The sequence below is a fragment of the Nansenia antarctica genome (assembly GCF_963989245.1).
Source record: "Nansenia antarctica genome assembly, chromosome: 5".
Lineage (NCBI taxonomy): Eukaryota > Metazoa > Chordata > Actinopteri > Argentiniformes > Microstomatidae > Nansenia > Nansenia antarctica.
The window spans coordinates 52,791,430-52,815,628 of record NC_137690.1 but is presented as its reverse complement, the minus strand read 5'-3'; the positions used below and the strand labels follow the sequence as shown (position 1 = coordinate 52,815,628).

At 44.5% G+C, this 24,199-nt stretch overlaps 1 protein-coding gene across 1 annotated transcript in view; it reads right to left on the bottom strand.

The window, feature by feature from the left end:
• Positions 1-3,824: 3,824 nt before the first annotated feature.
• LOC308157001 (sodium bicarbonate cotransporter 3-like) overlaps positions 3,825-24,199 on the bottom strand; it is a 56,659-nt gene continuing 36,284 nt past the window's right edge. The window contains exons 11-26 of the mRNA XM_080530470.1: positions 21,251-21,397; positions 19,711-19,820; positions 18,064-18,238; positions 15,604-15,737; positions 15,042-15,287; positions 13,817-13,922; positions 13,502-13,663; positions 12,913-13,026; positions 12,454-12,615; positions 11,717-11,968; positions 11,310-11,378; positions 10,871-11,044; positions 10,048-10,185; positions 8,846-8,946; positions 7,173-7,280; positions 3,825-6,301 (exon numbers count right to left, since the gene is read on the bottom strand). Of these exons, the coding sequence (XP_080386596.1) occupies positions 6,217-6,301; positions 7,173-7,280; positions 8,846-8,946; positions 10,048-10,185; positions 10,871-11,044; positions 11,310-11,378; positions 11,717-11,968; positions 12,454-12,615; positions 12,913-13,026; positions 13,502-13,663; positions 13,817-13,922; positions 15,042-15,287; positions 15,604-15,737; positions 18,064-18,238; positions 19,711-19,820; positions 21,251-21,397 (2,283 nt within the window). The 3' untranslated portion in view covers positions 3,825-6,216. The remainder of the gene's footprint in view (positions 6,302-7,172; positions 7,281-8,845; positions 8,947-10,047; positions 10,186-10,870; positions 11,045-11,309; positions 11,379-11,716; positions 11,969-12,453; positions 12,616-12,912; positions 13,027-13,501; positions 13,664-13,816; positions 13,923-15,041; positions 15,288-15,603; positions 15,738-18,063; positions 18,239-19,710; positions 19,821-21,250; positions 21,398-24,199) is intronic.

Below are 24,199 nucleotides of genomic sequence, written 5' to 3'. Positions count from 1 at the left end.
TTCATCAACCATGGAGAGGTGAGGCAGCTCTAGCTGTTTGAGCCATGATACCTTTCAAGTTCTGTAGTGGTGCAGGCTTAAATAAAAGTGGATTGGGTTGGTGAATTCTATGGTACTGGATCTCCGCCAGTGGAGGCCGGTGGAGGTAGAAATCAGGAGGACGGCCTCATTGCAATGCATGGGATGGAATGAGGATACCATTACCTCCACGGATCTCCACTATGTGTTCCAGTGCACCCGTGTCATGTGGACACCATCGTTGAGGGAGAGCTTCTCGTATCCCTTCTTTATCCTGCAGATGGCGCTGTTAACCCACTTTCTCAGGTATCTAGCTACAGTCATGTATTTACCACAGCCTCACCGCACATACATTGTATACGTATGGCATAGATAGATAGATAGATAGATAGATAGATAGGTACTTCAGGTGTTACAGCAGCTCAGACCACGAAACACCAACAACTGTGACAAACTGAATTTAGACATGTCTATTTTGACACGTATGGACACTAATGGCATTCATGATTCATCAATAGGCTTCGGGAAATATGTATAAACCGTCCGCTGTTGTTGCACTGTCCCTGCACTGTTTCTCCTGAGACACCTACTTCCCCCCTGTACTGTTTCTCCTGTGTCATTATAAAAATAACTAATAAAAATGTCCTTCTTTTAGCCCGACGACTGCAAATGGCCCCAGGCCTGAGCATAGATTACTTTTTCCTCCTATGACTAGTGGATGGATGATTCACTTACTTAGTCAAATGTATCGATTGTAAGTCGCTTTGGAATAAGGCGTCTGCTAAATGCCAAAAATGTAATGTTAATGTTGTTGTAGACAGAATGAGACAGTCATGACTTTTGTGTGGGGTTTTTTGACCTTGTGTTTGGTAATGATGTGTAATGTATTCCTGACACCTTGAAAGAGTGCTTTGTTTCTGCTCTTCAGGCATCTCTCACCGTCTGCTTTGTCATGCTGTTTGGGAATCTGGTGTTTTTAACATCTTTCTACACCTCTTCCCTGGTGGCTGCTATGGTGAGTAGACTGTTAAATAAAAAAAAGTGCATTTAAATATGATTGAGTACAGTGTGACATTTTCTCACAGAAATCAATGCAAATCAATGCATTTCGCTGAAATGTATTATTTACATTTTTCAGAATAAAAGGCCGAACATTAAATCGGCTGCCGACTTGTTCCCGGTTTTACCAGCTGCTGTCATGTGTTCTGTGAACGGTTTTGACTTCAGAATAAAAGGACAAGGTAAAATAGGTCACTGGAAAGTGATGGGATCACAATATTTTCTCAGAAATGCCACATTATAAATTCCCCCGAATTGGTAGGTGAGCAGAGTTCCAGGAACAAATGGTTTCAATACAGCATGTCGCAGTTGCCTAGTATCATTTCGACAGGCCACTGCTGCCACCTGCTGCCTGACAGGTCCTGTAGACACAGACAGAGCCCTGATTGCTCTTTAAAATATTGAATTGGTTTTCATATTTTAGGACGACACAGTTTGCTAATGGTGAGGTAAGTCAACACAACTACTTTCACTTCAAACTCAATTGTCTTCAATGTAATACAACAAATGTCACCTAAATGACTCATTCACATTACGTCACTATGTCAGACACCATGTCAACCTTATGACATTCTCTGTGCTGCCCTGCTCCTGAAGAGTGTGAATAATGTATAAACACTACATAACTACTATAGTACTAAACAATGTTACTATGAATAATGTAGGGTGAATAGTGTATGAACATACTGTATATCAAACTCATGACATTCTCCCTGTGCCAGATGGTGTACCACGTCCTGCAGCTGGTAGCCTTCATCCTGCTGGCAGTCCTAGTCATGAGGTTCAAGCTCTTCATCCTGCTGGCAGTCCTAGTCATGAGGTTCAAGCTCTTCATCCTGCTGGCAGTCCTAGTCATGAGGTTCAAGCTCTTCATCCTGCTGGCAGTCCTAGTCATGAGGTTCAAGCTCTTCATCCTGCTGGCAGTCCTAGTCATGAGGTTCAAGCTCTTCATCCTGCTGGCAGTCCTAGTCATGAGGTTCAAGCTCTTCATCCTGCTGGCAGTCCTAGTCTTGAGGTTCAAGCTCTTCATCCTGCTGGCAGTCCTAGTCTTGAGGTTCAAGCTCTTCATCCTGCTGGCAGTCCTAGTCTTGAGGTTCAAGCTCTTCATCCTGCTGGCAGTCCTAGTCATGAGGTTCAAGCTCTTCATCCTGCTGGCAGTCCTAGTCATGAGGTTCAAGCTCTTCATCCTACTGGCAGTCCTAGTCTTGAGGTTCAAGCTCTTCATCCTGCTGGCAGTCCTAGTCTTGAGGTTCAAGCTCTTCCTGGCTCCTCACATGTGCGTCATGGCCTCCCTCATCTGCTCCAGACAGGTGAGATACAGTAAATGGCGCCTGGAGAACATGCAGCGCTGCTAGAATGTTGTCTGGTAATTGACGACCCAGCTCATGGTCCAACTTATTGTCCATCGCTGAACCCCTTTCTCTCTTCCCATCTCATGTCCATCTCTCTCTCTCTCTCATGTGTCTCCCCAGGCCTGGCTGCAGCTTGCCTGAGATTTGGGATAAGGAAGACAAGGAGAACCGGGGGAAGATACCTCTGTGTGCCCTCCTGTCCATGGACTCCCAGCCTCTGAAAAAAAGTTTCTGAATAAAAGTAAGAAAAAAAAGTTTCTGAATAAAAATCAGAAAAAAAAGTTGCTGAATAAAAGTCAGAAAAAAAAGTTTCAGAATAAAAGTAAGAAAAAAAAAGTTTCTGAATAAAAGTCAGAAAAAAAAGTTTCAGAATAAAAGTCTGGGAAATAAACGTTTCAGAATAAAAGTCAGAAAAAAAAAGTTTCAGAATAAAAGTCTGGGAAATAAACGTTTCAGAATAAAAGTCAGAAAAAAAAAGTTTCAGAATAAAAGTCTGGAAAAAAAGTGTGATGAGTGCACTAGTCTATAAGTCTATGACTTCAGTGCACTTGTTCAAGCCCAAGGCAGACTGGACTTTTCTCACTGAACACAAAAAAGAACTGAAACATATCAAAAGCACTTGTTGCTGGTCTACAAAGTTCTCAAAGTTGCCAAAATGTGACCATTTTCAACAAATGTCACCTAAATGACTCATCAAATGTGAAACCATTTGAATAATACATCAGCAAGTTCAACTTCCTTTTTTTCCATCTACAAGTGAACCAAAAGGCCTTTCTTTTACCTTTTGTATACGTGCACTATAATGACATGTATATACTGGTAGTGTGTTTTGTTGCTTGGTTAAAGGACCAGGGTTGTAAGATCTTAGTTTTTTAAAAGCTTTTAAAGCCCAAGATAAACAAGATTGAACATTGTAACTTTGTTCTCTGAAACCACATTTAAAATATGGGGACAAAGTCGAGCACTGGCCTACAGTGCATATCTATTTTGTTAGGGTTACATAGACATACTGTATAACTATTTTAACAATAAGCTACCTATTTTGTGGATTACCCTTTTTTACCCCTCCAGATGAGGGCGGTTTTCTGTTGGACTATTTTTGCATTATCTGTTTTGTGGATTACCTTTTTCTCCCCCTCCAGAGGAGCGAGGTTTTCAGTTAGACTACCTGAACTATTATTTCAACTAATAAATGCACCACGTGGCTGACAGTACTCTCTGCTGGGGGTGTGTTGACGCGGTCCAGGCGAGGGCTTGCTACAATACATAGGATATGTTTTATTTTGCAGTGTGGCAATGGAGGGCAGCAATGACCAAAACTACATTCTGCACCTTTAAATACAGAGAGGATGATAGACATTGACATACTTTTATTGCTTTCCATCAACAGTTACAAAAAAATATTTGTTTTATCTAACAACATAATAGTAGGATTTGTCTGTGCTTGACTGCAGTGTTGTGTAGTCAGTGTAATACATGGTCCTAAGGAACACCGGATTTCTATGATACAGATCCATGTAGATCCAAGATAAAATATAATACACATGGAATCCATTGCACTGCAATACCATTTGTGTTATACAATGAGTTGAAGTACCTACTGAGAACAATATCAAAACAACATTTGTAATGACCCAAAATAGTGTACAGATATTATTAGGATTTTGTTGAAAGGAAAATTGTAACAATTATATTATTGTCTTTTCTATAAAGAAAACAAGTGTTTGGTGAAATGTTAACCATTTCTGCAATTTTCACCAGTGATATTGAAGTTAAATTATTGGTGCACATTAACTGATATTGCATTTAAAATAAACATGAACATCAGAGTATCCATACATTAGAGTTCTCACTGTACCAGATGTGAACAAACTACAACTGTGACAGAAATACATACAAGTAAATATCTTGACTAGAAATTGAAGAGTATGAATAAATACATTTGTAACACATCAGTTCTGTTGTGGGTTTGTTTGAGAGTATGGCTTTCACATACTGTCGACATTCAGAACAATACTGCAAAAATACTCCAGCTCTTGTCTCTTTGGCATTTCAGTGCCATGTGTACTGTACCTGAACATTAATACTATACATTTACAGTATGAATAAACGACACACAAAGAGCTTTCACAAGGCACGTAAGCTATTGTCCGTAAAGTCAGCTACACACTAGTCAACACAGCAGACACACAAAGATGTGGGGTTTGACAAACTACCTGTTGCGACTTAGTAATAGAACTGTCACTACATCCATGGTACTCTTCTATTATTGCTAAAACAAGAGCATGTGGGCTAAGCCATGAAAACAATTGTATATCATCACAAATACACATTTTACAGCTGAGTAAATATTCAACATAAAACAACATCTCTAACACTGACTTGACTGATGCATTTGACATGTGACACAGTGATACCAAAACAGGAGCAACAAAGGTGAGTCAATACTGAGAGAGAATCAGATTTCATAAAGTACCTTGTCAGCATTGTTCATTTAAATATTTTGACCACACAATTTTTCAATTTCCTATCCATTAAAATAATTGCGATACAGACAATAACAGACAGTAAAGTACTCACAACAATTGGAAAAGCTGTTGTTTCCTGACTAACACTTCTGTGTTCATTTTGGGGGTATTGAAAAATGTTCAGGTAAATTCAGGTCTGTGTATGAGCTAGCTTCTGTACTTCCTACTGGCAAACAAATCTAAAGTGCTTTCTGTACAAATAGATTCATACCACCACTTCCTTAATGGTAATATGGCCTTTCAGAAAATATTGTCTTTTAAAACATAACAGACAAAAAAAAAAAAAAATCCACTCAAACACCATATCTGAGCAGGGACATTCACATAAAAACATCTATCTTCAGCTGAACAGCTTGATGTGAGCAGCAATATACTAAGAAGTGAACTTTGCAGAGTTACTGTACAGTACATAAAGATAGTCCAGGGGCAGTGAAACAAGGTTACCAGTCGGCCTTTCTGCAGAAGTTGTGATTTGATCAACTCTTTCACAGACAGGAAAGATAATCAGGAAGGCATATACTGTAAATGTATTGGGTTACTGGTTTGCAGTTTTGTAAGTATGTTGGCACTGATACAATCATCAAGGCTTGAATGAAAAGTCTCTTTTGGACATGGTGTGTATAGTTGCTGGTTTGCTGGTTTGGTTTAGTACTTTTTCTAAAATATATATTTGTGGGAGAAAATGCAAATGCCAGAAAACAGAGGAGGATGTGCTGTAAAACTATTAAAATGATAACAAATAAAATCACATACACTTGAAACTAAAATACACACCTTTTAAACATAAAAGTAAATTCAAGCATACACAACCATCAAAGATCCCTATAAGTGTGGCCCCCTTTGGCATCTGCAGTGGTGGTGGTGGTGATGATTCATTACAAGGGGTTATTAGGACCTACAATGGTGGAGTCTGTGGGCAGTTGCAGCATAGTTCATGGTGATGGTTGAACTTACAGTATTTGGGATTATTATGACCCAAAATGGCGGGTTACGGTGGGCAGTGTCAGCATGGTTAATTCATACCGCAGAAATGTGCTCTCCACTGCAGGTAAGTCCTCTGTCTGTGCACTAAGGGGGGCTTCAGGGCCCCAATACTGCTACACTGGGGTGGAGCTTAACTGCTTCTGCCTATACATAAGGGTTCTCCAGGTCTCCAGACAGGCTGCAGTGTTACAGGCCTGGCTCACCTGCTAACAGGGGGACCCTCAGTGGGGTAAGGGGCAGGGGGGCCAGGTGTCAGGGCAGGGCATGGTCCTTCATCACAAGCTGGTCTCTGCGGTGGTACTCTGCCCTACTCCTGTCCCTGTGTCTATGTTCACTCTAACACAGGCCACCTTCTCCTGGCTGTGTGAGAGAGAGAGACAGAGAAAGAGAGAGACAGAGAGGAGAGACATATGGGGATAAGAGAAGTGTTAGTATTAATCTGTTAGGGGCAAGATAGTTTCAAGAATTAGCACAAAATGTGTTTTTGATGCAAGTGCGATATTGTCTGTCGAGTGTCAGACGATGCTAAAGTTAAAACTGAAAGCTCACTCCATGCCCTAGGAATACAGGTTTAACACCCCAGACTAGGAAGACATAAATCATACAGATGGTGTTAATAAATGTATGCTGTTCTTAACCCTAATTAGTAAGGGTAAGATATATCATATTGATAAAAGCAGCCATAGTAATCATCATTCCAGAACAGATATAACTCTTTGTTTTCTGAAAACATCCACACAAATCACACACACACACACACACACACACACACACACACACACACACACACACACACACACACACGTCACAACATATGCTACATGCAAATGGCCAAAGTTAATAAGAGATCCAAAAAGCAGTCCTTTTCTCATGAAACTGCCATGTTGTGCTATTCAATATCAGTCATAGGACATTTCAGTGGACTCAAGGTGCCTCGGCAGGCTCCTCCAAGTCCTGTAGAGAGAGGAGAGCCAACTAAGGGAGAGTGAGACATCAAAATCAACTGTATTGATCTCCAGGGGCCAGTATTTCAAAAACTTTAATCTGGATGACTCTTTTTTGCTATCCACTATCAGAGCTGTCTGATCAGAGCTGTCTGATTTCCCCAACACTACTGAAAATCTGCCAGATAGATTTGATCTTGGATCGCAAAAAAAAGTTTAAGATTCTGATCAAGATTAAATGTTTTGAGATACTGGGCCCAGAGGGGATGTTAGGGGTCTATAGCTACCTTTGGCTATGCTTCACAGGCTGGGGGAAGTCTGCACCCGAGGTCACTGGTCTCCACGGCCCGCTTTTGGCCATTTCATCAGAGATATTAACAACTGAGGGGTCAGAGCTACATGCACCAAGCGCACACACACAAAACAGGTATGCATGCACACACACACACACACACACACACACACACACACACACACACACACACACACACAACAGGTATGCAGATACACACACACACACATACACAGACAGACACACAGACACACAGACACACAGACACACAGACACACACACACACACACACACACACACACACACAGCATAAGCAGTGAGGAACAGGACAACCAGTACAGAACAGAGGGAGAGACAAACATGCATTTTTGGCACTGATTGGCACCAGTTCACTATCACTGTAGACAACGTCCTGACTGGGCCAGCAGCACTGGTTCTACTAGTAAACCACTGCACTGGTGGCAGCTGTCTATCTCAGAACACTTGTCTGTGGCCAGTTCACTGTGTGGAATCAATGTAGCTATTAGTCATGTAGTATTAGCACGCTTTCTGAGCTGTGCTCCTCTACTGGGTTATGGCACCACATCAACAAGCAGTTCCCAAACACTAAAAACACACCACATCCCTCAGTGGAGGGTGTTTTCTATACAAAGGGTCTAGGGCGATAGCTACAGACGTAGCCATGCGCTGGTCGGTGTTATATGACTGTATATGACTGACTGAGCGGGGTTAAGACCCAGCAGAGGCCACGTATACAGCGTGTATCAGACACCCACCCCTACCGCTTCTTCATCCATAGCCTCTATTCTGTACGATCTGTTCATATAGACATATAGATAGATAGACACGTTATAGAACTACTGGAACCATCAGCAGCATCACTAGTAGTATTCACCACAATAAAAAAAAACATGGAGGTAAAATGTCTTAACATCATTACAATGGAGCTGTCATGCCAGATTATGTCCGCCTGCCAAATACTGTCCGCCTGATGTAATCAATGTCTTTCGAATGCCGTTGCTATGTTGACGCATGCATCTTCTTGCACTTGAATAGCATTACGGTGATGCAGGCTCACTCAGCTATAGCTTTTATGCTGGCATGGCCATTTTATATTAAAACACATGCTAGCATGCTAATTTCACACATGATTCGCTTCGCTAATGTTACGGAGTTGGCTAGATAACCCACATCACATCAGCCAAAGTAGTGCTAAATATAATTCCACAACTTGATACTACTTTGTTTCCATTCATAGCTAGCTAGCTTACTTACTTAGCTTACTTACTTATCAAATGAGGCATTACGGAGCACCCACATTGATTCCATCAGGCGGACACTATTTGGCAGGCGGACATAATCTGGCATGACAGCACCATTAAAACAGACGTGAGGACAAAGGAAAGAACTGTGTCCTCCTGTTCATGTCATGTTGGTGTACAGCAGACCTGGATTCAACATAGTATTTGTTTTCTGTCCCAAAATTGTTTGATTAGGCCTGCCTGGAGTGCCCGATGGGTGGGGCTTGAACGTTTAGAGCTAGTCCATTGGCTCCATGGTGCTAGGCAAGCTCAATCGAGCACAGAGAAAACAAATCCTAAAGTGGAGTCATGTCTGGTCTGCAGTACTGTACACCCTGGGGCTGCATGGAGGGCTGTGGACACTCACCTCCCTGACAGGGACTTGGCTGGGATCTTCAGCAGGTCTGTCCCGTCAAAGTGAACCTTGACCCCCACCTCCTCCTGCACGAGCAGCAGGGCCTCCCTCTCCTGGGACACAACAGGACAACGTGCTGTTCTCTCTGTTGCTGCATTTCACTCCGTAGTTCTGTGGTGTGTTGTCACACCACTTCTATTCCATTCTAATACATTTACTACCCCCCTGTACTGTTTCTCCTGAGACATACTATACTACCCCCTGTACTGTTTCTCCTGAGACATCTACTACCCCCCTGTACTGTTTCTCCTGAGACATACTATACTACCCCCTGTACTGTTTCTCCTGAGACATCTACTACGCCCCTGTACTGTTTCTCCTAAGACATCTACTACCCCCTGTACTGTTTCTCCTTTGTCATTAAAAAATAAAAAATAAAAATAAAATACTCTTCCTTCTAGCACGACAACTGCCAATGGCCCCAGGCCTGAGCATAGATTACTTTTTCCTGCTATGTGGATGGATGATTCACTTACTTAGTCAAAAGTATTGATTGTAAGTCGCTTTGGAAAGCGTCTGCTAAATGCCAAAAATGTAATGTAAAATTCTATTACAACGTTCTTCATAACGTATTCCTATAAACATTCCACAGCGTTCTGCTCCAGAGAGGAGGTTTTGTAAACAAATGATGTATAGCTTGGGAATTATTAGATTATATTAATTATTAGAATAAAAAAAACATAATGCTGCTCTTATGGAATAGAACACAACAGGTACAATCTGGTACTTCCTTGTATGTTAAATGCATTTTCTGTGTTGTTTCCATTTTGTTGGTGGCCCTGCATGCAGAGACGGCTGATAGGTGCTCGAAGCCGCTGTGTGTGTGTTACCTGTTATGTGTGTGTGTACCTGTTATGTGTGTGTGTACCTGTTATGTGTGTGTGTACCTGTTATGTGTGTGTTATCCGTCGGGTGTTTATGTTATCTGTTATGTGTGTGTGTGTACCTGTTATGTGTGTGTGTTATCCGTCGGGTGTTTATGTTATCTGTTATGTGTGTGTGTACCTGTTATGTGTGTGTTACCCGTCGTGTGTGTGTGTGTGTGTGTGTGTTACCTGTTATGTGTGTGTTATCAGTTGTGTGTTTATGTTATCTGTTATGTGTGTGTGTGTGTGTGTACCTGTTATGTGTGTGTGTGTGTGTGTGTGTGTTACCTGTTTCTCTCTCTCTTTCTTCTTCTTGTCGTCCTCCTTCTTCTTCTTGCTCTCAGGCATCAGGTCATCCAGCCAGCTCAGCTCCCGACTGGTGAAGAAGAAGTCAAGAAGCTTCCGGATGAACACCAGGGCCAGAACCTTTCATAAAATAGAGCAGAATGGTTTTCTAGGAGACATCCGTTATTGTATTGTTTTTTTTGTTTTTTTATCACAAAACAATACATGTTTTTGTGATTTGTGACAGGGTCTGGTGAAAAAGGCTGCAAGTAGTGGGAGGTCATTTTTCAGTTTGACAGATTATGGAAGGGCAGATTGTAAGCTTTCAAATGATGTGTCATACATTAAAATCTGAAAAGTTGCATGAAAGTTGAAGAAGATGTCTGTATTTGAATATTGGTACACCTTAAATCAACTAAGAGAGAAAATGCCTTTCAAAGGTTTCACACTTTTCACAGGCAGGTATTTAGGCAGGCAGGATTTATCCCATTAGCATTTATTCCATTTTCAAATGTATTCCATTGCAAATAAACATACACAGTTAAGGTACCACCATGTTGTCCTGAACCAGTGTGTGACCAGGGTAGGGTATGGGTGGGGGCTGGGAGAGTGGCATTAGTTGGCACCATAGGAATGACCCAGGGTAGCACCAGAAAGTTGAGTTAGACCAGTGTTTGCATGTGTGTGTGTGTGTGTGTGTGTATGTATGTATGTATGTATGTATGTATGTATGTATGTATGTATGTATGTATGTATACATGCATGCGTGTATGTGTGTGTGTGTGTGTGTGTGTGCGCGTGCGTGCGTGGAGGGAGCGTTATTTACCATCATAGGGAACACCACTGCTGCGGAGGAGGCCTTGATAACCCACAGCAGCACCAGACAGGTGAGCTGTACCAGGGTGAACACATGCACCTTCCACAGCGGCACGTAGCGCAGGTAGATCAGGTCTGGCTGGTGCTTGGCTGGCATGCCAAATAATTTGATACGGTCAAAGAACTGAGGGGTGAGGGGAGGAAGGAGGGGAGGGAAAGGGGAGGAAGAGGAAGGGGGGGAGGGAGAGAGAGAGAAAGAGAGCATTTAACAACACACACACAACACAGCACCACACACTTTTGTGATCAACGTTTCCTTGATGAAAGGGAATTAAATCACAAGGAGCACACGTTTCATTACATACAAGACATTGTAATCGATTTGCCTTTAAAAGATACACATCTCTGATCATATCTTGAAGAACTCAATGAATCTAATCTAATCTCACCTGTATGCCTTTGAGTGAAGAGGCTCCCATGTAGAGGAAGACCCCATAGAGCACAGGCATAGGGATGAACTGGGGAGCAGAGAAGAGGAGAGAAGAGAACAGAAGAGGAGGATAGAAGAGGAACATGTTATCCTTCATGTATTGTACCTAGTCTCCTCACACCTTAGATCATAGAAACATGAATGGTAACATTTCAACTAAATGGTGAAAGTCTTAGCTAGGACTGGGTTTGACACCATTCCTCATTCCATTCCTTGCATGACAATGAGCCTGTCCTCCGATTTCTACCTCCACCAGCCTCCACTGCTAGTCATGATGATGTCTCCTATACAGTATAACCATCAACTACGACACAAGACAGTACAACACCCCACCACACCACACCACACCACAACACACCACCACACCTTGAGGGCGGAGGTCATGAAGACGGAGCAGCCCATGAGGACGAAGATCATGAACCCTGTGACCCTCTGCTCTCGTATGCCCAGGAATTTGGGCTGCTCCCCAGGGGCGGAGCACCCCGACTCCACCTTCAGGCTGTTGACGTGGGAGATGGAGAGCACCGTGGCCGCCACGAACCAGGGCAGGCCCATGATGGAGCACACGCCCAGCATCACCGCCACCACCAGCAGGTCCAGGTGGTACCCACAGCCTTTCTGTAGACACACACACACACACACACACACACACACACACACACACACACACTTCATCAGAGAGAGACACCACTAAATTCAACAAGAGAACACGCTGGTTTTCTCTGTGTACCACATGTACAAAAGAAGAGATTTGGTGAGGCTGCATTCTCATTTTATGCACCCAAATTGTGGAATGCACTGCCAGTTTACATTAGGGATGGAACCTCAGCAAATATGTTCAAGTCAAGACTAAAAACCCATCTTTTTAATATTGCCTTCAAATGACTAAATAATTAAATTATGATTATATAATGATTGGAGCACTTTGAGCTGCAACGTTTGCAGGAAAAGCGCTATACAAATGTTACAAAAAGTTATTATTATTATTATTATTATTATTATTAAAACAGCGTTAAGAGAGATTTAGGGGCTCCTATCGAATCCAGTTGGGTTGCAAATCTCAGCCTTCATCTTTATGAAACTCTGAAGAAGATGATGCTCACCTTCAGCTTGTGTTCCTTGCGGTTGATGATGACGGCGGTGATCTGCTGGTCCATGAAGATGAGGATGGTGCAGAGGAGGGCGGGGACGGCCGACACCAGCAGGGTCCACCAGGGGTTAGGACCCAGGGGGTCCATCAGCCAGCCGCGGTTCTTAGATGTGGGCTAGAGAGGCAGACAGGTTCTTAGACGTGGGCTAGAGAGGCAGACAGGTTCTTAGACGTGGGCTAGAGAGGCAGACAGGAGACACGGGCTAACATGAGTCTCACATGTCTCAGGCTGTAGACATTAGTGCATGTGGAATGAGACAAGGTCCTCTGTGGCTCAGTTGGTAGAGCATGGCACTGACAACGCTTAGGTTGCGAGTTCGATTCCTGCCGAGACCATGTATTCTGAAATGTATGCATGCACGCACGCACGCACGCACGTCCACATACACACACACACAAGATGTGACCCTACCTCAAAGCGGTCAGGAACGTTGAGTTTAGGTGAGGGGATCCCCATCAGATAGTCCACCAGCACCATGATCATGATGGTCAGGAACACAGCAAAGTCACTGATGGTGGAGCGCACCTTTACAACACACAACAACACTTCTTTTCGTTAGAATTCAATTCACTCAGCAAGAACACCCACACAACAACACACATCGCCAACAATACATACATTATTATTCACTTCGTGAGAATACCTACACAACACATAATAACAACAACTCTTAACAGTTTTTTTTAATTAATAATTAAATTCACTAATAATTAATAATTAAATTCACTCAATGAGAACACCTACACAACATATAATAACAACAACAACACACAATCACACACTGCCAACAACACATTATTGTAGCAGTGTTGACAGAACAGCGTTATATTATTACATTTATGAGGACCGCTAAACACAGTATCACACAGTCACTGAGAACGCCTGTGTAGGAGGGTGTTTACATGCACACGCACGCACACACACACACACACACACGCTCACGCGCACGCGCACGCGCACACGCCCACGCCCACATGCGACCTCAGGTGTGACCTCTCACCCTGGTAGGGAAGTAGCGTTCTGTCTTGAACTGTTTGAGGAAGGAGCAGAGGAAGAATGTGGTGAAGAAGAGGATGATGGACCAGAACAGCACGTCAGGGATGTAGGGTCCGTGGTGAGCGCAGGCAGAGCCCACAAAATCCCCATGGAACAGCTTACACATCTGGGAGAGTGGTCAGAGGTCAGGGCTCAAGGGTCAGGGCAACACATGGGCTAGAAGGACATGAGTCTCTGCATATGCCAGAAAGAGAGAGTGTGTATGTACATTGTTACCTACAGTATGTGTGTGAGTGTGTGTGTGTGTGTGTGTTCTCACCGACACGTTGAGTTTGCTCCAGGGTATAGAGTCTTCTGTGTGCCCTGTCTGGTTCCATGTATGGAGGATCTGTGCTGAAGCATTGACCGGTGGAGAACATGGACACCTGAGAACATGAACACAATCATCATAAAAACACTTTGTGTTCCCCATCATCTTATATAAAACCAACATGGAACGAGGACATACTGTACAGTATGTTTTGACAACATGTTTTGATAACATTTACATTACATTTACATTTTGGGCATTTAGCAGACGTCTTTATCCAAAGCGACTTACAACAAATACATATGACAAAGTAAGAGAATCATCTATCTGCCAGTCATAGCCTAAAAAGTCATCTATGCTCAGGCCAGGGGCCATTGGCAGTCGTGCTAGAAGGAGGAATTTTAAAAAATATATATATTTGACACAGGGGAAACAGTACAGGGGGGTAGTTGATGTCTCAGGAGGGACAGTTAAGGTGTAGCCTGAAGAGATGGGTCTTCAGTCTACAGCGGAACACGGGGAGTGAGCGGGCGGGATGTTTGGGGGGTGACCATTGCTTGCATGTAGGAGGAGGCAGTTCCCTTTGCCGCCCGGTCGGCGAGCACCAGGGTCTTGAATCTGATTCGAGCTGCTATCGGGAGTCAGTGAAGGGTGCGAAGGAAGGGGGGAACATGAGAGAATTTGGGGAGGTTGAACACCAGACAGGCAGCAGCATTCTGGATGAGCTGCAGAGGTCTGATGGCGGAGGCGGGGAGCCCAGGCAGGAGTGCGTTGCAGTAGTCAAGGTGGGAGATGACCAGTAACATAATACAGTACATCATCCAAAACACACTGTAGACACGCACGATCATGAGTAATAGAATACAGTACCACAATCTGGCCTCTCAGTAGCAGGGGAGGCTGGTGGAGGTAGAAATCGAAGAACGGGCTCATAGTAACGCACGGAACGGAATGAGGAATAATTATATATATATATATATTATACTATATAATATGTAGGTGTTCTCATTGAATGAATCCCTGTGCCGGACTCATCTGCGTCATCTACATCTACGAGATAAATGCCATTCAGCAGATGCTTTTATCCAAAGCGGCTTACATCGCAGTGAGTGCATCCATTTTTCAGTATACACGGTCCTAGTGGGAATCGAACCCTCAACCTACGCGTTGTTAGCGCCCATGCTCTACCGACTGAGCCACAGAGGACCACTGTTTGTCTCAGGCCCTGACTCACGAGTAGAGGGTGAGGTTGTCCAGCTCGTTGTGCATGTTGACCGGGTAGTGTTCGCCCAGGTGGAAGAGCTTCTCCAGGGCCTCGTAGATGAAGATGACGCAGATGAGCGCAGCGAAGGCCTCCTCCGTGAAGCGCGTGATGTAGCACACCAGGGAGCTGGCGTCCGTGGCCACCAGCACCAGGCACAGGAAGGACGTCCACAGGCCGATGCTGGCCCGCAGAGACAGGTAGGACAGGCCGTAGTCCCTGGGGGAGGGAGGGAGATGGTTAGAGAGAGGGACGCACACACAGGCACGCAATCACACACACAGAGAAACAGACAGAGACAGAGACACACACCCACACACCCACACACCCACACACCCACACACCAAACACACCAACACACACACACACCCTGTCTTTCTACATCCAATATAGTCTGTTGTTTAGAGAAAAAAGAATATCCTGCATGAAACATGACAGGGTGTCTTTGCGGGTAGCTGCCACCGGGGGGCCTCCTGCAGAAGAGTATGTGATTGAGGCCGAGTCAAGACCGGCGTCGCTGACCCGAGACACTCACTTGCAGAACTTGAAGAGGATCTTCTCAAACACCAGGACGGGCCCGGTGCTGCCCAGGATAGTGAGGGGCTGACCCGCAAACAGGGAGAAGGCCACGCCCGTCAGAGACGCCCCGAACAGAGACTCTATGGCACTCTGTAGCAAGACGAGAGAGAGAGAGAGAGAGAGAGAGAGAGAGAGAGAGAGAGAAAATGGAGGATGTCAATATATGGAGGAGGGAAAGACCATAGGGGGAGGGGGGTCTGTCTGAGTTAAAGAGGCAAAGAAGGAGGAGAGGAGAAACCCCACAGTTCTGATGAAACAGACATTCCAGCGTAGCACCAGACCGACTAGATAAACTGCTCTAGTTTTTCCACTGTGTTGGCCTAACTGGGTCTATATCTCTACGTGCTGGAGCGCCTGCTTAGTTTACTCAGACGCATCACACACACCAGCGCCCTGACGCTCGTTATGCCAACAGTCTCCTGCCTAATAAAGACATCTGGGTTAGTTAGTGTGTGCGTGTGCGTGTGCATCTGACTCATTGTGTGAAACAAAGCTGGGAGGAGAGTAGCTGACACTGTAGAAGCATTAATGCACTAGAGATGTGTCATATAGAAGGTTCTCTCCACATCCTACTGTGCTAAACCAGCGACAAAGACAAGTGCATGAAGAGCAGTTGAAGTTGACATTTCTTTTTTTACAGTGACCTCAGCTTTTTTTTTTTTTTACAGTGTTACTAATTGAAAGAGTTATCAGGGTGATTTTCAAACAGGCACGAGCAGATTCGCAAACGTCATCTGAGCTTTTGATCCCGACTCGCTCTCTTGGCCAGTTTCCAAAAGTGATGACATGGTGCATGGAACACCTCGGCGCTCCGCCTGCGCCGGGCCCTCAGAGAGGGATGTGTCGTCTTCACAACATATCGTTAGCCTCATAGCTTAACTGCATAAAGTCATATTTTGGCCAAATTGAGATATCTGCCTAACTCTACTCTCCTAACACTGCTGATTCACTGTGCATTATTGCTTATGCCATCAGCCTATCAGAATGCTTGTTACATTCCAAAATCACTATCTGCCCAAGTCATCTCTTTGACACTCCATGCAATGGCTCAGCTGACCACAAGTGAAGCATGACTCAGGCAATTATGCTATGAGGCTAACGATATGATAAGTGTGACCCCTCCATACCCAGGCCATTGCCGGCCACTTGGTTTGCAAGTTGTAAAATCCATATATCAGGGGTGCAAACTGGTGATGGCCCAAAAAGGTGACACTTTTTTTTTTGCGGCTAACCTTAGGGGGGGGGATAGCGCTAGCACTAATGGTGTTAAATAGATATCGCTAGCACTAACAGTGGTCTAACAATGATGCATGTGTAAGTAGCGGCAGCCCTGACCTTAACACCTGCAGAATTACTTCGAAAACTGTTTACCGTGACTGTGTTCTCGTAGGCCGAACACCCATCTCTGCAATCCAAGTTACATAACAGATATGCCTCAAACAAACATTGTTTGCATGACAATTTTTGCAGGGTTATTACGGTATGCTAAAGTTGAGACAAACTAACATTCACATTAACATTAACTAAATGGAAAGTCAAGAAGGCTCAGGTAGTTTCAAGACCCTAGTCTTTCTCAAAGTCAATTTGAATCTAACACACAAGGTATGACCTGGGGTATACCTGCCTGCATTTGTAAGGGTTTATTTGCAGTAGTAATGGGGACCGAGGTTATGATGATGTACAATGAAGCTGAATCATAAAAGTTAATGCAACCAATGTAAAATTATAAATTACTACAGTTGAGCATACTGTATATTTCACATGTCTCTTGATATAGCTTCTCTTATCAGGGGTGCAAACTGGTGATGGCCCAAAAAGGTGACCCGTTTTTTTTTTTGCGGCTAACCTTAGGGGGGGATAGCGCTAGCACTAATGGTGTTAAATAGATATCGCTAGCACTAACGGTGGTCTAACAATGATGCATGTGTAAGTAGCAGCAGCACTGACCTTAACACCTGCAGAATTACTTCGAAAACAGTTTACTGTGACTGTGTTCTCTATGCTGTCTGGAATTTTACCTAGCTCCGTGAAGCTAAAAGTTATTTCAACAGCAGCAGAGTTCAGCAGACAGTGAGATTAGTTAGCTCGCGCATCATGTGACTTGGATGAGACTTAGACCCCCACTCCCCACAACAAAGTGTGTCCAAACTTTTGACTGGTACTGTATATAAGTTCCCATACAGACTAAGATAGAGAGTCAGACCAAGTCCAAAACTGAGGCAGAAGATACATATGTTCCTTTATTAGCCTACTTCTTGATGAATATTGTTTTGGAGGTGAGAGAAAGAGAGAAAGAGAGAGAAAGAGTGCTCTGAGAGAGTAACACGGTATGAATGATGGTTGGACTGCATAGTGTTTGTCAGCCACGTTGGATGTAGAAAGATGAGGAAAGATGGCGGCAGGCTCACAGACTCACGATGTTGCCCTGGGTAGCCTCCCCCAGCAGGCCTCCGAAGGTGATGACAGGAGACATGCAGGCACAGTACAGGAAGAGGACGGAGGCCAGGCACTGCAGGCTGAGCGCATCTCTGATGTCACTCCAGTAGAACGGGGCCTTGCGTTTAATGTCCAGCATCAGCCCTCCAAAGATCCTGTTTGGTTTGGCAACGAAACACAACAAACTACTTCACAAAGGAACACATAACACAACTGTTTCATGTCATTTTCCACCGTAAAATAAATATAATATCATTTACATGTTTTATAAATATTGCCTCTTAAGTAACATTCAAAATGATCTTGTCATCTGACAAGGCACTTCACACCTTTCACCAGGCTGACCGATCAAACCATAATAATAATAATAATAATAATTATAATATGATATGCCATTTAGCTGGCACTTTTATCCAAAGCGACTTACGCAGTGACTTACGCAGTGAGTGCGTTCATGTTTCAGTATTATGGTCCCAGCAGGGATCGAACCCACAACCTAAGCGTTGTTAGCGTCATGCTCTACCAACTGAGCCACAGAGAACCACAAAACCGTAAAAAAACAATTTATTCCCACATACAGTACTGTTGCTTTATTCTGGAGAACAAATTGGTTCTGGTCCAATATCTCTATATCTATATCTATGACTACAGTAGTCACATTGTATTGATCAGTAACTGTGGTTCTTCTCAGAAGTACCGGTAGGTTCCTCGCTATGGGGAAGCCCATTAGAGCGCCACTGGGGTTGGGGACGTCCTGCTCACTGACCCAGTTTCCTGTTGAACCCATTTACACACACACACACACACACCACAGACACACATGTACGTACACACATCCACACACACACATCCACACACACACACACACACACACACACACACACACACACACACACACACCTCACACTCTAAGCTCAAAGCCAGAAACCAATTATATGTTGTCAGGATATGACTAACACCTTACTCACTTATCCCTATCTCTCTCTTTCTCTCACACACTCCTTTTTTGTCCTTTCCTCTCATTCTCTCTCTCTCTCTGCCAGCATGCTGCTTTTTATAGAAACAGCAGCAGAGAGCTGAGTGGATCTGCAGTGGTTAATAATGCAATAGCCGGTCTGAGGGAGATACGAGTGTGTGTGTGTGTGTGTACACTTGTTCTGTGTGTGTATGTGTGTGTGTTGCAAATAAACACACTCTACCAGCAAGGGCACAAGATCTGCAGGAGTTGCAATGCTTAAATGCACCAATCACACTTAGACCTTGAGTATGCTGTGGCTAGTAACTAATAGATTACATTATACATGAATAATGAATGCATAACGCCTCTAACATTTAAATATTGAACAATATTTAATGCAACACTAATACAGTGTACCATAATGCAAGCCAGCTTACCAGCCCTGGGTTGGATTACCATTTGCTTGGGCCTGTCTGGAGTGCCAGATGGGCGGGGTTTGCAATTTTGAGACTATCCCATTGGCTCCACTGATTCAGGCAAACTCGATCAAGCACAGCATCATTTTTATTTTTTATTTTTTAATTATTCTGCAGCATAGCTAGATTAGATAGTGAGGTTGTAGGTTCTGGTGTGTGTGTGTGTGTGTGTGTGTGTGTGTGCGTGTCTCACCGCCCCGTTCTCTGCAGCTCCGGCCCCGCCCCATGATCCTCCTCCTTCACCTGGTCTCCGGGGGAGGGTGCGGCCGAACCGTTGGCCTCCGACGGCCTCTTCCTCTTCATCTGCAGGAGAGAGAGGGAGAGGGAGAGGGAGAGGGAGAGGGAGAGAGAGAGAGAGAGAGAGAGAGAGAGAGAGAGAGAGAGAGAGAGAGAGAGAGTGTGAGTGAGAGAGAGACCCAACCTCATGGTCACATCCTCTATGGTCTCTAATGGCGCTTTTCCATTGACCAGACCAGGAACGAGCGGTGACAGTAGGAGGAGTTAAGTGTCATAAGAGCACTTCACTTTAATAAGTGCCGGTATACAGCTCAACGGGGGGAAATGCGATAAGAATTGTGTCAAAATGCAGCACTATCATGCACAGATCAGCCTTAAAACATGTAACGTTAGATATATAACATTAGACAGGGAGCAATGTATTTCTACGGAAAGGCTGTGCTTGACGCTCCCATTGGACTGACGGCGGGGCTCATACAATCTCTGCGTTTGTTATAGATACGAGTGCTCCGGTGTCTTGCTGGTAGTCAAATATATTTATTTATACAGCATATGGATGTTACGTGCCTGTTACTTGCCGCTTTCAGTTCTAGTAGATCTAGTAGTTCTAGTACATCGCACAACCAGGGAAACGCTGACATGTAAGGGAGCAAGACGCGAATCTACCGGCATTTGGCTCATGAGTGAACGGCGAAAACGCCTGGTCGGCACAGCTTGGGATTCCATGGAAATTATAGGGAACTATGTGTGAAAGAGGCTTAAATGTTGAAATAACAATAATACCATGTTCATTGATAAAATGACATTAGGGATGAAAAGGGGGGATGGCAGTTTTAGAAGGGGGATGATGAAGCGTGCTGGACTGAGGAACGGTCTAGCACAGGCACAGCACATCACCATAATAGCGATTTTTTTTTGTTATGCTTGTTGTAAATAAAAGTTCTATGATGCATTGAAATGACATTAAACTAAGATAATAAGTTCAAATCTTTATTAATAAGTTATTACAGAAACAGTAAGTGACATTTTCCGAGAGTGAAATCTGTTGTGGTATTTAAAAATGGCAGTTACCGATTCTATGAACATGGGATGACGATGTTGACGATTACCATTGACCAATCAACGGTCTGCAGCGTCACACGTCACACACAGCCTGACACGAAAGTACTGAAAGTACCCCTCTCGAACTGGAACTAAAAACGGCACGGGTACTATGGCCCGGTTGGTAGTGGAGAAAGCAGAACAAACCGGGATCACGCGGCCCGGCACGGTAGTGGAAAAGCGCCATAATACCATACACACCTCTCAGTCAGTACCCACCTGGACCACCAGGAGGAGCTCTCAATGGTAAACCATGCCATCGTAGATCTTCTATGGACTATGTTCCATATTCCATTTCATGTTCTATTTCTTAACGTAAGGTACCTTGAGTTGCTTGTCATGTATGTGTATACACACACACACACACACACACACTGCGAATTACAATACCTTACCTGAGATGGGACATTTTTGGGGGGCTCGATGCGTATCGTGGGGTCCCATTCTCCTGGAGGCAGCACGGTGACCTGGTCCAGGAACTCATCTATGCCTGACAGCAGGTCTGTCCGGTCCTTGGCCTTGTACGCCACGTCATGGAATATCTACAGGAATAATACAGGCAGGGTGTGAGACAGCCGGTGAATGTTTATAGATGTCATGCCCTGTACCAGGCAGGAGTACACGGTTTACGAGGCTGATGAATGAAATCACAGAGCTTGAACACAGCACGATCAGACTTGGTCACTCATGAAAGATGTTCAACACAGTACATTCTATTCTGTCTATTGTGTTGCCTCAACAGGCGTTCTCCCAAAAGAACATTTCCACATACATTTACATTTAGGGCATTTAGCAGTTACCTTATTCCAAAGCGACTTTCAATCGATACATTTGACTAAGCAAGTAAATCATCAGTTCACCAGTCGTAGCAGGAAGAGTAATCTAGCTCAGGCCAGGGGCCATTGGCAGTCATCGTGATGGAAGAAGAAAGTTTCTTTTCTTTTTTTACACTGAAGAAACAGTACTGTTAGGAAACACAGTATAGGGGGAAGTAGGTGTCTCAGGAGACACAGTGCTGGGGGGTAGTAGATGTCTCAAGAGGAGCAGTTAAGATGTAACCTGAAGAGATGGGTCTTCAGTCTCCGACGGAAGTGGGAGTGACTGACAGCCGTGGGAAGCTCATTCCACCAGCAGGGAGCGAGTGTAGTGAAGTGATGTGACCGGGCAGCGTGACTGCCACGTTGGTGTAGAGGTGGTGGGGCCAGTCGGCCAGCAGAGGTGGAGGATCGGAGTGAATCGGCTGAAGTTTGACCATTGCCTGCAGGTATGCTGTCCCTTTTGCTGCCTGGTAGGCAAGCACCAGGGTCTTGAATCTGACGCGAGCTGCTATCGGGAGCCAGTGCAGGGTGCGAAGGAGGGGGGTGACATGAGAACATTTGGGGAGGTTGAACACCAGACAGGCAGCAGCATTCTGGATGAGCTGCAGAGGTCTGATGGCGGAGGCGGGGAGCCCGGCCAGGAGTGCGTTGCACTAGTCAAGGCGGGAGATGACCAGTGACTGGGTCAAGAGTTGCGCTACTTCTTTTACATACATAAGGTTCCACATCCAGTACAGTAAGTTCCACATACAGTACAGCAGGTTCCACATACTGCAGATACAGTATATATAAGAAATTGCTTTATTAGGAATAACCCCTTTAGATATGCTATCTCGTTTTCGAGGGGTCCTAGAATCCCAGTTTTCGAGGGGGTCCTAGAATCCCAGATTCCACATACAATACAGTACAGTAGGTTCCACTTACAGCAGGTTCCACATACAGCAGGTTCCACATACAGCAGGCTCCACTTGTGGCGCTTTTCCACTACCGTACCGTACCGTGTGAGCGCGGTTTGTTTTGCTTTCTCCACTGCCAACCGAGTCGTACCAGGCCGTAGTACCTGTGCTGGTTTTAGCTAAGCTTCGAAAGGGTTAGAAAAGGTACTTTCCGTGCCAGGCTGTGTGTGACGTGTGACACTGCAGACCGTTGATTGGTCAATGGAAATCGTCAACGGACAAAAATCGGACAACATCGTCATCCCATCTTTATAGTTCACCGCGAAAATGCCTGGTCGGCACAGCTTGGGATTCCATGTTTTAAGGCTGATCTGTGCATGATAGTGACGCGGTGACGCGGAAACGCGAGTGGACAGAGGAGCAGAGGAGCGGGAGGTTTGAAGACTTGTTTTTCTTGTTGTTTATTTTGTCCTAAACCATGGGTCCTAAGAAGGCACTGACAACCGAGGAGGGCGATGAAATCAAGAGGTCGCTGGACTTCTTGACAGGGGAGATTTCCACTGTCAAACTGCAGCAGAAAGCCATCTTGGACCTGGTGGAGGAGGTGAAGGCTCTCCGCCTCCAGAACGCTGAGAAAGACCAGCGTCTGGTGCACCTGGAGAACAGAGTGGCGGATCTGGAGCAGTACACCAGGATGAATGATGTGATTGTGACTGGGATCCGCATCAAACCCCGGTCATACGCTCGGGCGGTGACCGCTGACAACGGGGGGAGCCCGGCGAGCAGGATGTCAGCTCCGCGGAGCAACAGGTCCCTTTCTCCAGTCCAAGGGGATTGAAGTGAACTGCGACAACATCGAGGCATGCCACCCTCTGCCCCGGAGAAACGACGGCGACAATCCGGCAATCATCATTATGAGATTCACCAACAGAAAATACAAAACTGCACTGTTAAAACAAGGAAGGAAGCTGAAAGGAACAAACTTCTTCATAAACGAACATCTGACAAAACGAAACGGCGACATCGCCAGAAAAGCACGCTACCTGAGAAAACAGGGTAAAATTCAAAATACCTGGACCACAAACTGCAAAATCTTCATTAAACTAAACGGAACGCCGGAGCAAGCTAAAATATTGGTCATCAGAAGCATCGAGGAACTGGACAATTACTAACGATCATCATAAACCGGACTGTAAGGTATGAATTCACAACACACAACCATGACACTGCCTGACTTAACTCATTCATCTACATCTGGAGACACTAATGACATAACTCAATGTATTACTGATCATGGGGAACTGGAACTGAGAACATTTCAATACACGGACCATAATTTACTAGACTTAAAAAATGACATAGATCCGGAGAATAATTTCTTCTACAACATCAACGACAACTGCAGCTACTACACAGATGAACAGTACAACCAGACCATTAAAACGGACAGCAAATTATCAATAATCCATTTCAATAGCAGAAGCCTGTATGCCAACTTTAATTACATCAAGGAATATTTAAATCAATTCACAAAACCATTCAAAATAATTGCCATCTCGGAAACATGGATCAATGCTGATAAAGGAATGGATTTTGAACTGGATGGGTATGAAGTTAACTGTATAAATAG